This window comes from Artemia franciscana, chromosome 17 (assembly GCF_032884065.1).
Source record: "Artemia franciscana chromosome 17, ASM3288406v1, whole genome shotgun sequence".
In the NCBI taxonomy this organism is placed as follows: Eukaryota; Metazoa; Arthropoda; class Branchiopoda; order Anostraca; family Artemiidae; genus Artemia; species Artemia franciscana.
In genome coordinates, this window is record NC_088879.1 from 41,501,048 (window position 1) to 41,514,389 (window position 13,342).

A 13,342-nucleotide genomic window follows, 5' to 3' on the forward strand; every position below is an offset into this window, starting at 1 on the left:
AGTGAAGGAGGAGGCCTAGTTTCCCTCCAATTTTTTGATTACTTAAAAAGGCAAGTAGAACTTTTAATTTTTTACAAACGTTTTCATTGGTAAAAATTATGCGAAACTTACGAATTAAATTACGTAACAAACTTCTATATTCGTATGTTTTTATTGCGTATATGAGGGGTTCAACCCTCGTCGATACCTCGCTCTTTACACTATAGCTTAAATGTTCCAATTCCTTAAGAATGACCTCTGAATAAAAAAGGCCGTAGAATAAATAGTTGACATTACTTAAAATACTTTAGCGTAAAGAGTGAGGTATAACGAGGAGGTAAACCCCTCATATGCATTATAATTTTTGTTCGTCTTAAGTTTTAATGCTGCTCCTTACTTTCAGTAGAAAAAACTTTTCATATTTATTTTTTCATTGTTCTTTTCAAATAATGCTAGAAAATCCCGCATCCCCTTCATTGAAATTCTCTTCCCATGAAAAGTTTCTCCATGGAAATATCCCCCTGAAAACGTCTGTACACTTCTCAGTAACCATTACTATATGTAAACACAGGTCAAAGTTTGTAACTTGCAGCCCCTCCCACGGGGACTGCGGGGAGTAAGTCGTCCCTAAAGACATAGTTATTAGGTTTTCCAAGTATGATGAATGAGATGGCTATCTTAGAATTTTGATCCGGTGACTTTTGGGAAAAAATGAGCGTGGGAGGGGGCCTAGGTGCCCTCAAATTTTTTGGTCACTTAAAAAGAGCACTAGAACTTTTCATTTCTGTTAGAATGAGCCCTCTCACGACATTATAGGACCACTCAGTCGATACGATCACCCCTGGGAAAAAAACAAATCAACACGCATCCGTGATCTATCTTGTGGCGAAAAATGCGAAATTCCACATTTTTGTATACAGGAGCTTGAAAATTCTACAATAAGGTTCTCTGATACGCTGAATCCGATGATATGATTTTCGTTAAAATTGTATGACTTTTAGTGGGTGTTTCCCCCTGTTTTATAAAATGAGGCAAATTAACTCAGGATCGTAATTTTCGATGGGTATAACTGATCTTGATGAAACTTATATATTTAAAATTAGCATTAAAATGCTATTCTTTTGATGTAACTATTGGTATCAAAATTCCATTTTCTAGAGTTTCGGTTACTATTGAGCCGGGTCGCTCCTCACTACAGTTCGTTACCACGGACTGTTTGATCAAGAACAATAGTGTGGTTGATATAATACGTAAGTACCAAAATTCTAACCCCAATTCTGGTATAAAACTTCTTGCCCCTGTAACTCTGTTTGCATTGGGAAAATATTCATATGGCAACTCTGGCGTCGATCACATGCGAGATAAAATAAAGTTTACATTTCGTCCATTTAAGAACAGGTGTGAATCTTCCGTGAATATTTTACTTAGACCATCATTTGCATAAAGAATAAATTAACTGCTATACGTAGGGTATAAATTTCGCCATATATGGTTGAAATGTTTTACTCTCTTCAAGACAAAAAAACCTTCTGGCAAGAAAACTTGTTTCAGACAAGGGGCTATACACTATTTGATTTCGAATACAACAGAGAGATTGAGGCAGAAATGGAGTTGCGCGCACAGAGACAGAGGCAATTTAGGAGACATGGGAGGTAAACTCATAGGCCTCGGAGGGAGTATCAACAGGCAAGTTTATTCATACTTGTGGCAGATAGGCTGCAACCCCTTGGTTTTAGCTGAGATTACAAAAAATCTATTCATTCAAAATTTACAGTATATTTCAATTTAAGTGCTTTTTCCCTTGACATTTATGGAAAGTAACCATGACTTTCCAAACAAGATACATGAGAGTAGTTGATAATTGCTCACATATTTAAACTTTCATCAAGTAACGAATAGGGAATTCAATCAAGGATGAATTCAAGGAAGGCAATTCAAAAGGCAATATGTGATTTCTTTTGTCAAAATAGGTTTCATAACCTACAATTTTAAAGTATACATGCTCGATCGACTGGTTCAGTCCGTTATTCGTATCCTATCTGGCGGGGGCGTAGCTCCAGCATTTCTATTGAGGGGGTAAAAAAGGTCCATATCCAGAGAGTCAAGAGGCATGGACTATATAATATTTTTTTTCAATTTATTGGGGGGGCTGCCCCCCTTCCCACCCCTAAACGTCGCCACTTGTATTTGGTTGTCAATATGCTTACAAGTTTCAGGTTTTTTGAATAACAAGTTATATCCAGTAGCGCCAATTCAGGGAGGGGGCAAGGATTGTTTAGTGATGATTCAAAAAGTGATTTTTCAAAACCTAGAAGGGAAATTCTTCATTAATTTATTTATAAAAATACCTAAAAAGTCAAAGTTCAAAATCTAGGGGGGACAACTGCCCGTTCTCCCTGAATTGGCCTACTGGTTTCGCATCCTTATTTTACTTAGGAAAATAGCTTGAAAATTGAGTTTTTGATATTTTTTTTGCCATACCTTTGATGTCTTCGGTATTTCTTTGTACAAATAAACGTTTTAATAAAAGTTGAAATACTAGAAACAGATTTGTTAGTTTTTCTACTCTCCTTTGTAATTATTTTTTAACGACTTTTGAATTAATGCAGATATAACGGGTTTTGTTGATACAAGATCATCGCCAATTACTGAAAACCATGTTGTTACCAAGATGGGCCCAGGATTGCACAAAGCCTTCATTTATTCTGGAGGTTCTAGGGACTTCTTGCTGTTCGGTTCTAAGCGGGCTTAAGCGCTTCAATGTAGTAGTACTAGTAGTATTAATTTATTAACCAAAGGGGATAACACAGACAAAATCAATCGGTAGCACACCAAAAGCGTTGCTTGCGAGGGTGTGTTACTAACAAAAAAGAACAAAAAATAGAAGAGAAAAAAAAAACAAAAACAAAAAACAAAAATGAGCAGAAAGGTGAAACCGTGTATCGAGAAAAAAATTACATAAATAATTAATACACAATCAAACAACATAATATCATGATCCCGAAGCAAACAAAAAGAAAAAAAAAACAATAAACAATTATTTCCAATATTAAATCAATCAATCTCAATCTATTTCAAAGGTATACATACCAAGAAACCCCACACGCAGCACGGCTTTAAATTGATTAATTGGCAATTCTTTGATACTTGGAACAAGCTTATTCCATAGCTTAGCCCCTCTATAAATAATTGAAAAAGCAGTCCTACTTGAAACTAGGCGAGGAACCTCAATGTAGACTTGATAAGATGTGTTGGTCCCCGTCCTGTGCTGGTATCCGGGACCATTGCTTTTCCTGAGGCCAAAATAATTTCAATAATTTAAAGAACATTAAAAGGAACTTGGAATTTTACGACGTTAAAAAATAACTACCGTATCGACATTCTGACTGACGAATTCAGAAGATTCGAACTGAACTTATTATGAGTTTCAGAAACACACATCCCAGGGGTAGGAAGCATGAAATTAGGTGATATAGAATATGATTATTCAAGCAGGAAGGGTGGTGTGCATCGACAAGGAGTAGGGCTCATGACGAATAAGGAAGCTACTAAGTCTTGTTTAGGCTAGGAAGGTATTAATTATAGAATACTAATCTTTCATGTTATGACTAAAAAGTTCAAGGTATCGGTTACAGTAATACATTTCCCTGTAGAACCGACTGACGGAGATACTAGTGACTCAGATGAGTTTTACTTACAATTAAAGGAGCAAATAGACAGGATCCCAAGGTAGAGATATGGTGTTTTTATTAGGAGATTTTAAAGCCCAGGTCGGTAGAAATATGGATAGATGGTATCCTGACCTAGGTAAATTTCGTGTAGGAAAAGAAAACAGTAAGGGCTAAAGACTGTTGCAATTTTGTAGGTATAACAATCTAGTTATAATCAATACGGTATTTGGTCATAAAATGGCCCATAACTTAACAGGGTGTAAACGTGATGGTAAGACAACAAACCTTATTGATTATGTTATTGTAACACGAAGACTGGCAGGATCAATGACAAGATACTAGGGCGTATAGGAGTGCTGTTATTCACGCTAAAAGTAAAGGTTACCATCTGGTAGTATCTGAAGTTAACTTAAAGCTGAAATTTCGGAAGGGTAACTACCTCACGGGAAGTTATGATGTTGATAGACTCCAGGATGAGAATTTGAGATAAACTTTCTAGGAACAGTTGAATACTAAACTGGAGAGTTTAAAATTTGATAATGTGGAACATGGAAGGCAGAGGTGCCATTTGGGGGGCGGGGGCAGGGGGCCTAATTCTTATTAGGGTTATTACTTGAATTAAGATTATCGACTTGACAAGTAAGACTATTGATTTGAATAAATTTTATATTACATAAAGACAAGTTTGAAGAGAGGTCGCGGATACTCAGGGAAGCCAACTTTGTGCGTCATTGCTGTAGAAACACACTTTGTGCTATTTAATTTTTATTCTTTTACTCCGCTTTTTTTCTATTGCACACCCCACATATGCCTCAAATCTTTCTGTGACTTTAGCGAGGCATGCTGTACTGGCTATATCCTAAAATTTTTCAGTTCCCTTTGCATTCTGCTATAGGCAGCACATCTTTCCACTCGAACTGGAAACACATCTTCAAAATCGGAATGCTACGGGCCACGAAGAGTCCTTTTGGAGAGTTTCATTCTCTTCCAATGGATTGTTGAAAATTCTTAGACTGTGTCAGGTTTTTTTCTCTGTATTTACTCGCGACGCGAACTCTCGGTTTAAAATGTCGCTTCGAAACCGGATCAAATGTCCCTTATTTTGATCAAGATTCGTAAAAATATTCGCGCACAAAACACAGAGAAAGAAAAAGGCACTTATCGGTTAAATAATAAACACTTGGGAAGTGAACTTCGATTAATGCTAATTAAATGAAACAAAATCTGATCAATATATAATAGTTTAGAAACAAATAAATTTGGGCTATATATTTGCATATTAATGGGTGGGGTGGGTAAAGTGTAGCATATATTAAATACAGCAATGATTAGTTTACGTGTTTAATATATGCTATGATTTACCCCCACCCCCTAATGTGCAAATATGTAGCCCAAATTTATTTACTTAAACCAAACCAAACCAAAATACAAACTAAATACTTAAATAAAATATAGCTACAATTTATTTTGCAACCAAATCAAAGCTAATTGTGTGGTATAAAGAAGTTGCTTGACCAGTTTCTTGTGTCATTCTCGCATCATTCGCGATCGAAATTGTATAATGTCTGTTATGTAACCGATAAGTACCGAAAAAAATGGCAAGTGTACAAGAGGCTTTACGAATTAGTTCTCAATAGACCCGCCTCCAGAAACCCTATAAGTATTGCGACCAACATTAGCTGATGATGTTGGCTACGGCATGCTTGACCTTACTGTCAAGTACTTTTAAGATTATTACAAGTTAATTATTTACTTCTTAATTCACTTTTAGGAGCTTCTAGCCAAAACATCTGGTTATATACTTGACATAGACCTCGATTATTTCTCAACGCAAAATCCTTTTTTGGCTCTCTATCCTAAAGCTGATTTATATAGCCGTCTAGGAAAAATTTATTATTATGATTCAAGTCATGACGGATCTGACGAGGTAAGGCAGTTTTGTTCAACGTGTCTCCTTTTCAAGACAAGTTATTGATGACGGTTCAAAGGCTTTGCCTCAGCATTCAATTTAACAAATACAAGCTAATAAACTGATAGTTAAACTTGTTAAAGTTGATAGTTAAAGGCTTCCAGTATTCAATTTAACTATTTAAGCTCAAAGCTGATTGATAAACTTAATATTTAAGTTCTCAGCCTTCGATTTACGAAATAGTGTTCAAGCTCTCTCTAAACTAATAGTTAAAGTTTATAGTTAAAACTGATAAATACTATTAGTTAAGCTTAAGTTAAAGTTGAAATTAATAGAGACTTCGCCTCTGCGTTCAATTTAACAGATATTGAATTCTTGGTTAAAGCTAGCAGTTAAACTATAATATAGGTGGCATTAAATTATATATATAGGTTGCATTGACTTTGCCTTTGGTTCTCTACCCTAAAATTAAGTTGTGTCGTTGATTTGTCTGTAACATTTGTTATCACGATTCAAGTTATGATGGATCTGACGAGGTAGGGTAGCTTTGCTTGACGGACCTCCTCTTCAAGGCAACTGATAGATGACAGACCAAAGGGTTTGCCTCAGCATGAAATTTAACAAATACTAATTCAAGCTCCAAACTGATAGTTAAACTTAAGTTAAAGTTCATAGTTAAAGCTGATACTTCAACTTAATCTGTAAAGGCTTTACATTTTCACTCAACTGAACAGATTCTTGTTTCCGCGTAAAGCGGATAGTTAAAGTTGAGCCCCTCAGACAAAGTCCTGTGACCATTCCCCTTCCTCAAAGGATTAGACGTATGGGCCTATAGAGTAATTGTACATTTTATCGGTTTTTGGATAATGTTCATGCCATTTTTAACAATTCTATTTTTTCTTGTAGTGTTCTTGTCGTTTCCGCTTTCTACCTATTTTTATTCCACACTGAGACAAACCATGAATATAAGTCCTTGGTATTGGGTATTCTTTTAGTTTTTGCTGTCTTAACATCTTTTGCATATTTAGAAAAAAAATCTTAGTTATTTTTCGAAAAATATAGAATTTAAAATCAACGGGTTGATTTTAAATCAATAAGCAAACGATAAGATAGCAAACGAATACAAAGTAAATGTGAAATCTTTGGTATAAATCTCCATGATTTAGAGACGAAAGTTCATCAGACTAAGTGAAAAACAAGACTTGCAGAAAAAAAGAGAAAAAAAGAGAAAAAAACTTTAGTAACCAGAGGCGTACACAGATTTTTTTCAGGGAACATAAACCTTAAAAAGACGATGGAAATAGATGAATAACATGGAAAACGCACGCATTTATGCCGAGCCAGGTTTTTAATTGCCCTCCTTTTTTCAATGTGTCCAAAGTTAGCAGGACAATGCCTGTTTGGTGAGAGACAGAGGCGTCAGTGGAAGGGGCACTTGTCCCTACATTTAGAAAATACCTTTGTTCGGTGTTTTCATTGGCAAAACTGAAACAAAGACATAAAATTCTTTCAAAGACTTGAAAAATACAAATTCCCCCTTCAATATATTTTTGTGAATCAACCCTATTGGTGAGAACTCTATATGACCTCTGGAAAACAAAAACAAATGTTATGTTTATAACCATTAAATCATAAAAAGAGAAGTTCAATCGTATCACTTTTTGTTGATGCTTAGGTGATTAGACTTCTCTTACGTGAGGGTTGTTGGGAGTTTTTTTTTTTTCGAGGGGATATTGTGAAGGAGAATGATTTTTTTTTCTTTTTTTTGTGGTATGTTTTTTTCTTTTTTTGTTAGCTGTTTATAATGTTATTTTTTGGTGTGTTTAAAAAACGGTTAATTTTTACTAGCACACCAACAAAAACGTATGTTTTTCCATCAGTATAGTAGATGTATAATGTGAAGAGTTATAATTGTGTTTATTAATAAAGTATCGTATCGTGAGGTTATTAGTAGAAGGGGCTGGGATAAATTTATCGCATTTCAACTTTTCTTTCGCCTGAAATGGCATCCATCAGGTTTGGACTTCCGCTTATCTATTCCGCTATTATCTTGATAATAAGTTTCAAAAACCTCTACCTAAGTTTAAACATAAATAATGATAAAACAAAGGCAGAATAATGTAATTAGAATTTCAAAGCAAATTCTAGGAGTGGATACATAATTCTTTATAAAACCAGTTATACAGGCTTCTACTGAGGTCAACTTAAAATAGTCGTTGCAAATTAGACTTGTATTTACAAGTACAACCTTAATGGGATAGAACCAGGCACGTACACAGCAATTTTTCTTCCGGGGCAGAGAAAAATAAAAACTGATCTCATTAATGTTTCAAATAAGTAATCCCCTGAAATCTGAAAAAATTAGGATTCTTGGGAGGGAGTAGGGTCTTTGAGGTCCTCCTCCTGCCTCCATCCCTAGACAGGACCTCTCTGCTTGTTCCATGTCAAAGTGTCTTTCTAGAGGATGCACCCACTTTCAGAAATCACGTACAAAAGGTGGCGAGTTCCAAACGTGGTGGAAATTGTTTCAAGCGTGGTGGAAACTGTTTCAGTTGTGGTCGAAATGTGCGGCACATTCTGGGGGGTACACCAGGTGGCGGAAAGTGCGCGCCCCCTCGGCTTTTTCTCCAAAACCATGTTCACAGATAGCTGCAAAACTCCAGATATTTGTATTTAAAACAAAGAGTTGCATTTAAAACAACTTTCTTTTTCAAAAGGCAGACTTCCCCTACAAAAGGGACCCCCTAGTCAAATCTTTTGTTTGACGAGCTATGTAGTTATAAAAAATGACAAGACTGGAGTACACAGAAAATAAAATCAAAACAATCTCGCAATTTTTTCTCCAAAAGGGGTAAGAATTCCCTAGAATAGAATAATTACCTATTTTAGTACCATTTGGAGTTGCCGATCCAAAGATGACCTCCCTGCTTAGAGCGCGATCTTAAAGTGAAATTCTACGACACCTTAGCTATTGCATCAACGAAAGGGTGGGTCTTCCTCCCTTTTTAATTCTTGTTTTTAGGATTAAAGTTCGTTTTTCAGTCAAGGATTTTATTTAATTCAACAGAAACTCGATTTTTTTATTTCGTTGACTTTGCCAGATATTTTTTTTCCTTGTTGTGGTTAAAAAAGGGAGTTCGATACGATACTAGCCCAGAGTTGCCACCCGGCGTGAAAAAATCACTAGATTTAATGATTGTTTGGTTGATTTAGTGATTTTCTTCAATAATCTAGTGATTTACGTGCTGATTTAGTGATTTTTCTTTTTAGGTAATATAAAAAAGCACTAGAAAGAGATAAATCACTAGGGGTGGTAACCCTGCACTACCCTAGATCATAACTGAGACAGGTGAACAAACAACTGACTTTTCTCTCACAAGCGAGCTGCGTTCTTAGACCACTGGACCGACAGCACATAAAAAATCACCTTTAATTAGTTTCAAAAAATGTTTCCCAAAAAGAAATTTTTCAAAGAAAAGTAAAGAACCTTAAGTATGAAAGGAGCAGAAATCAGCTTAGGCAATACTTTAAATTTAAAATGAACAGTAATTACTATCAATAAATAATGAAACACAAAAGGAACAGAAACTAAAATGAATATTCACGTCCACTGATGCTGCTATGATGAATCAATTAATCCTAAAATGAACAAAACCTAATATGATTAATCATGGCAAAACGTAAAATGAACAGAAATTGCTGCAAAAAGGGAGGGATACCCCATCCCCCAACATTCTGAAGGCCGAAGTATAATTTTCATTTTACTAAAAACAATTAAAATTTCGAGCAGTGTGATTGATTTTCGCCATAACAGTAACAAACAGAATAATAGAACAATATCACAATGCTACTCAAAGTTTACCAATTAGAAGGGAATCCATAGACAAGAGTAGGGGTATTCATCCCTCTCAAACCCTCTAAACAGTATGTGTGTTATTAGCGTTTTACTGAAAACGATATGTGTTTTGAACAATGTGGTTCTTGTTTATCAAAACAGCGATAGCAACAACAACAAAACAAAAATCACAACACAATCAACACAACACAACAACTATTCAACAAAAATCACAACAAAAATAACCAAGATTGACGAAACAACTATTAAATGTATATTAATTGTTTAAAATTACAACGGTTTTAATTCCTGGGGGCTTTATTTTTCAATTTTGAAATTATGAAAGAGAAAATGACTAAACATGTTTTGTTTTCAGCAATGCCCAAATGACAGTCTGGCCTTTAGAAGTTTAAGGGGGGATGTGATAACTATTATCTTATTTGTGTTAATGTCTGTTAGTTTAAGTTTGACTTGATTATTTGTTTTAATTTCTTTTCGTTTAATGATTCGTCTATTTTGTCGTAGCAACATCTTGTATCTTTATGTTTAATATGATTATTCATTTTAATTTCTGTTCGTTTTGGGTTTCATTTGTTCATTCGTAGTAATTTTCTGTGCGTCTTCAGGAACTGTTGGATAGGAAAAAATTCTAGGCCCATTTTCAAGCGTCACGAATCGATACAGTCTTGTATCGATTACTGCAGCTTGAAGTGATGCTATTTTGTATCCACGGAATAATCTTAAAGCTTTCATTTAATTAAAGCTAATTTATTAGCTTATTAAAATTATTGCACGGTAATCTTAATATATTTAAGAACAAGAAACATTTGCCCATTCGCGCGATGTGTTGTAGCAGGGACGTAGACGTTAGGAGGGACCAGTGGCGTCACTTGACAGAAAATAGGGAGGGGGAATATATTTTTCAAAATCTAGGGGAACAACTATGTTTTTCAATTAAAATGTAAAAAAATATGTTTGTTTTTTCAATGAAAATAACAAAAACGTAGTTTTCAAAATCTGGGCGGGGGAAAATGCCGCCGCCCTCCCATTGGAACCAGAAAAAAATGATTTCACCTCGTTTTAGACGTCAGACGTCACGAGGCGACGGGAAAATACATATCTGTCGTTTCTTAAACCTTCATTTAGAGAAAAAGGTTTTTTGGCCACAATAGGCTTGACACATTTTTTTTTCTTACATGTGGACCCCTTGGGTCAGGGGCTTATGGCAGTTAGTTTCAACCTAATCAAGAATAGCAAGTTTTTTGGTCCATTTCCAACCGCCCAAATACTTTTCCCCTATGAACAAAATTATATTGTCCCCTTAGCCCAGACAACAGCCCTTAAAAGTTTTTCCCACAATCCCTTATACTACAATTTTGACTACACATTAGGTCCACATGTCCATGGGACTTGTGGCCTCAAATTTCAGTCTATTCAGGAAAAGCTTGTTTTTGGAGTCCTCTTGGTCCAAGGATTTACGGATATAGGTTTTGAACCCATTAGAAAGAAAAAAAAAGTTTTTCGAAAAAACTAATGTTTGAAACAGACACTTCGGCTTATTGCGATTGTTAGGCTTATTTGGGTTTAGAGTGTTTGCACTAGTAAAGAAAAAGACGAAGATTTGACCGATTTTACAATAAAATACCTGGGCTAGCATCGTATTTGGGGAGGAGGGGTTTTTCCAGTTTGAACCCCCCCCCCCCCCAAAAAAAAATGTCCGACTTATAAAAAAAAGTAACAAAAATTCGCGTAAACAGCTTTTGCTGTGTTCTGTAAAGTTATTTTGGTACTCCATTACCCCGAAAAAGTGGCGGTTCTGGCCTCTCTTGTGTCTGGGGCAAAATCTTGATTACCCCCCCCCCTGTCTCCCAAACGAATTTCCGGCCAAATTTAATAGAATTTTCATTTATTAACAAAATTTTTCTAATTGCGTCCTCTACTTTATTTTAATAGAATATAATTTCAAAATTACAAAATGATATTAACCTTTAGAACATGTATAAACCCTTTCCCCCGAAATAATAATTCTGGTCGGACCCTGTCTATTATATTACAATAGATTCTTTAAAAATTTATAACATGTTCTTTAGCAGCCAAATTACATATCTTGGCTTTGAGATTAGAGAACATTTTTATTCAAATTTGTTGATCTTTTTTAGCGGCATTTTTCATACGATTAGAGAATCGCATCTGGCAGACAGAAAAATTCATTAGATAAGTGTTGCTGAGTGTCGAAAAACTATTTTCTCTGAAAGAATGCACATACCAGAATCTACATAAAGATCTTATTACCATCAAATTTTTAAACAATATTATAAAAGCCCAAATTGATGGATTTAGAAGACAAAGTAAAATTAATGTGAAAAAAATTGCATTTCATTTGACAACGTACCCAAGTCCATCTGTCTAAATTAAACCGCATTAAGTGCAATAATCATTTTTTGAGTATTTTTAGATTAGTGTCGAGGGTTATGCACGTAGGAGTTTGTTTCAGGGGGGGGGGCAAAACAGTAATGACAGTGGGGCTTGTAAAACTAATATAATAAATCCCGATATACTAAGGATGGACTACAGAGACACATCTGGGTTTATTTGAACCTTCCAGAAGCCAATTTGTTTTTAATCCCCTTTTTGCATTCTTATATTCTATTTTAAAATGCTGGACTGATTCTTGACTTCCTTTTTTATTTATAAGAATACTCCTCGAAAAGGAGGATTAATACAAAAAAAGCAAATACTATTAAGGCGGCGCTAAAATAATATTTATTTTCAAAAGACTATTACAAGCTCAAATAGTTCCCAATTCACTTATTATGTCAAGTAAAAGAGAACAAAAAACAAAAAATAACCACCAAAACAATAGGTAAACGTTAACAAAAGAAGTCAAGTACGTAACAAAGGTTATTAAAAACAAATTAGTAAAATATACTGTGTAAAAATAAAGTATCCAAAAAGTAATAAAGTAAATCATTGCACAATTAATGACAACAAGAGCTAAGAGCTCATATGGCACTTGTGACGAGGCAAGAAGAGCTACGAGCCAAGAGCTCATATGGTATGAGCTCTAACAAAATTTGTTTGGTGATTGTCAGATTTGTTTGGTGTTGAATGATTTAACAGGAAAGTCAGAGGCTTAATGCCGGTCAGGATTTAAAATAAGAGCTCTGAGTCACGATGTCCTTCTAAATATCAAAATTCATTGAGATCAGATCACCCACTCGTAAGTTATAAATACCTAATTTTTTTAATTTTTCTTCTCCCTTTAGCCCCCCAGATGGTCGAATATGGGAAAACGACTTTATCAAGTCAATTTGTACAGCTCCCTGACACGCCTACCGATTTTCATCGTCCTAGCACGCCCAGAAACACCAAACTCGCCAAATTACTGAACCACTCCCCCCAACTCCCCCAAAGAGAGCGAATCCAGTACGGTTACGTCAATCACGTATCAAGGACATTTGCTTATTCTATCCACCAAGCTTCATCCCGATTCCTCCACTCCAAGCGTTTTCCAAGATTCCCCCCCGACTCCCCCAATGTCAAAAGATCTTGTCGGGATTTGAAATAAGAGCTCTGAGACATGAACCCCTTCTAAATATCAAATTTCATTAAGATCCGATCACCTATTCGTAAGATAAAAATACCCAAATTTTCGCGTTTTCGAAGAATTCCGGTTCCCCCCTCCAAATCCCCCTCAAATTTCATTAAGATCTGGTCACCCTTTCGTAAGTTACAAATACCTCAATTTTCAAAATTACCCCCCCCCCCCCAACTCCACCAAAGAGAGCAGATCCGGTCCGGTTATGTCAGTCACGTATCTTAGACAGGTTTTTATTCTTCCCATCCAGTTTCATCCTGATCTCTCCGCTTTAAGTATTTTCTAAGATTTCTGCCCCCCCCCCTGAATGACGCTGGATGCGGTTGAGATTTAAAATGGGAGATCTGAGT

At 35.5% G+C, this 13,342-nt stretch overlaps 1 protein-coding gene across 2 annotated transcripts in view; it reads left to right on the forward strand.

The window, feature by feature from the left end:
* LOC136038246 (UPF0489 protein C5orf22 homolog) overlaps window positions 1–13,342 on the forward strand; it is a 327,878-nt gene that overhangs the window by 207,108 nt on the left and 107,428 nt on the right. Inside the window, exon 5 of one of the 2 annotated variants that reach the window (XM_065721355.1) lies at window positions 5,422–5,577. The exons of the other annotated variant lie outside the window; for it this stretch is intronic. Within the exon in view, the coding sequence (XP_065577427.1) occupies window positions 5,422–5,577 (156 nt within the window). The remainder of the gene's footprint in view (window positions 1–5,421; window positions 5,578–13,342) is intronic. 2 annotated transcript variants of the gene reach the window in all.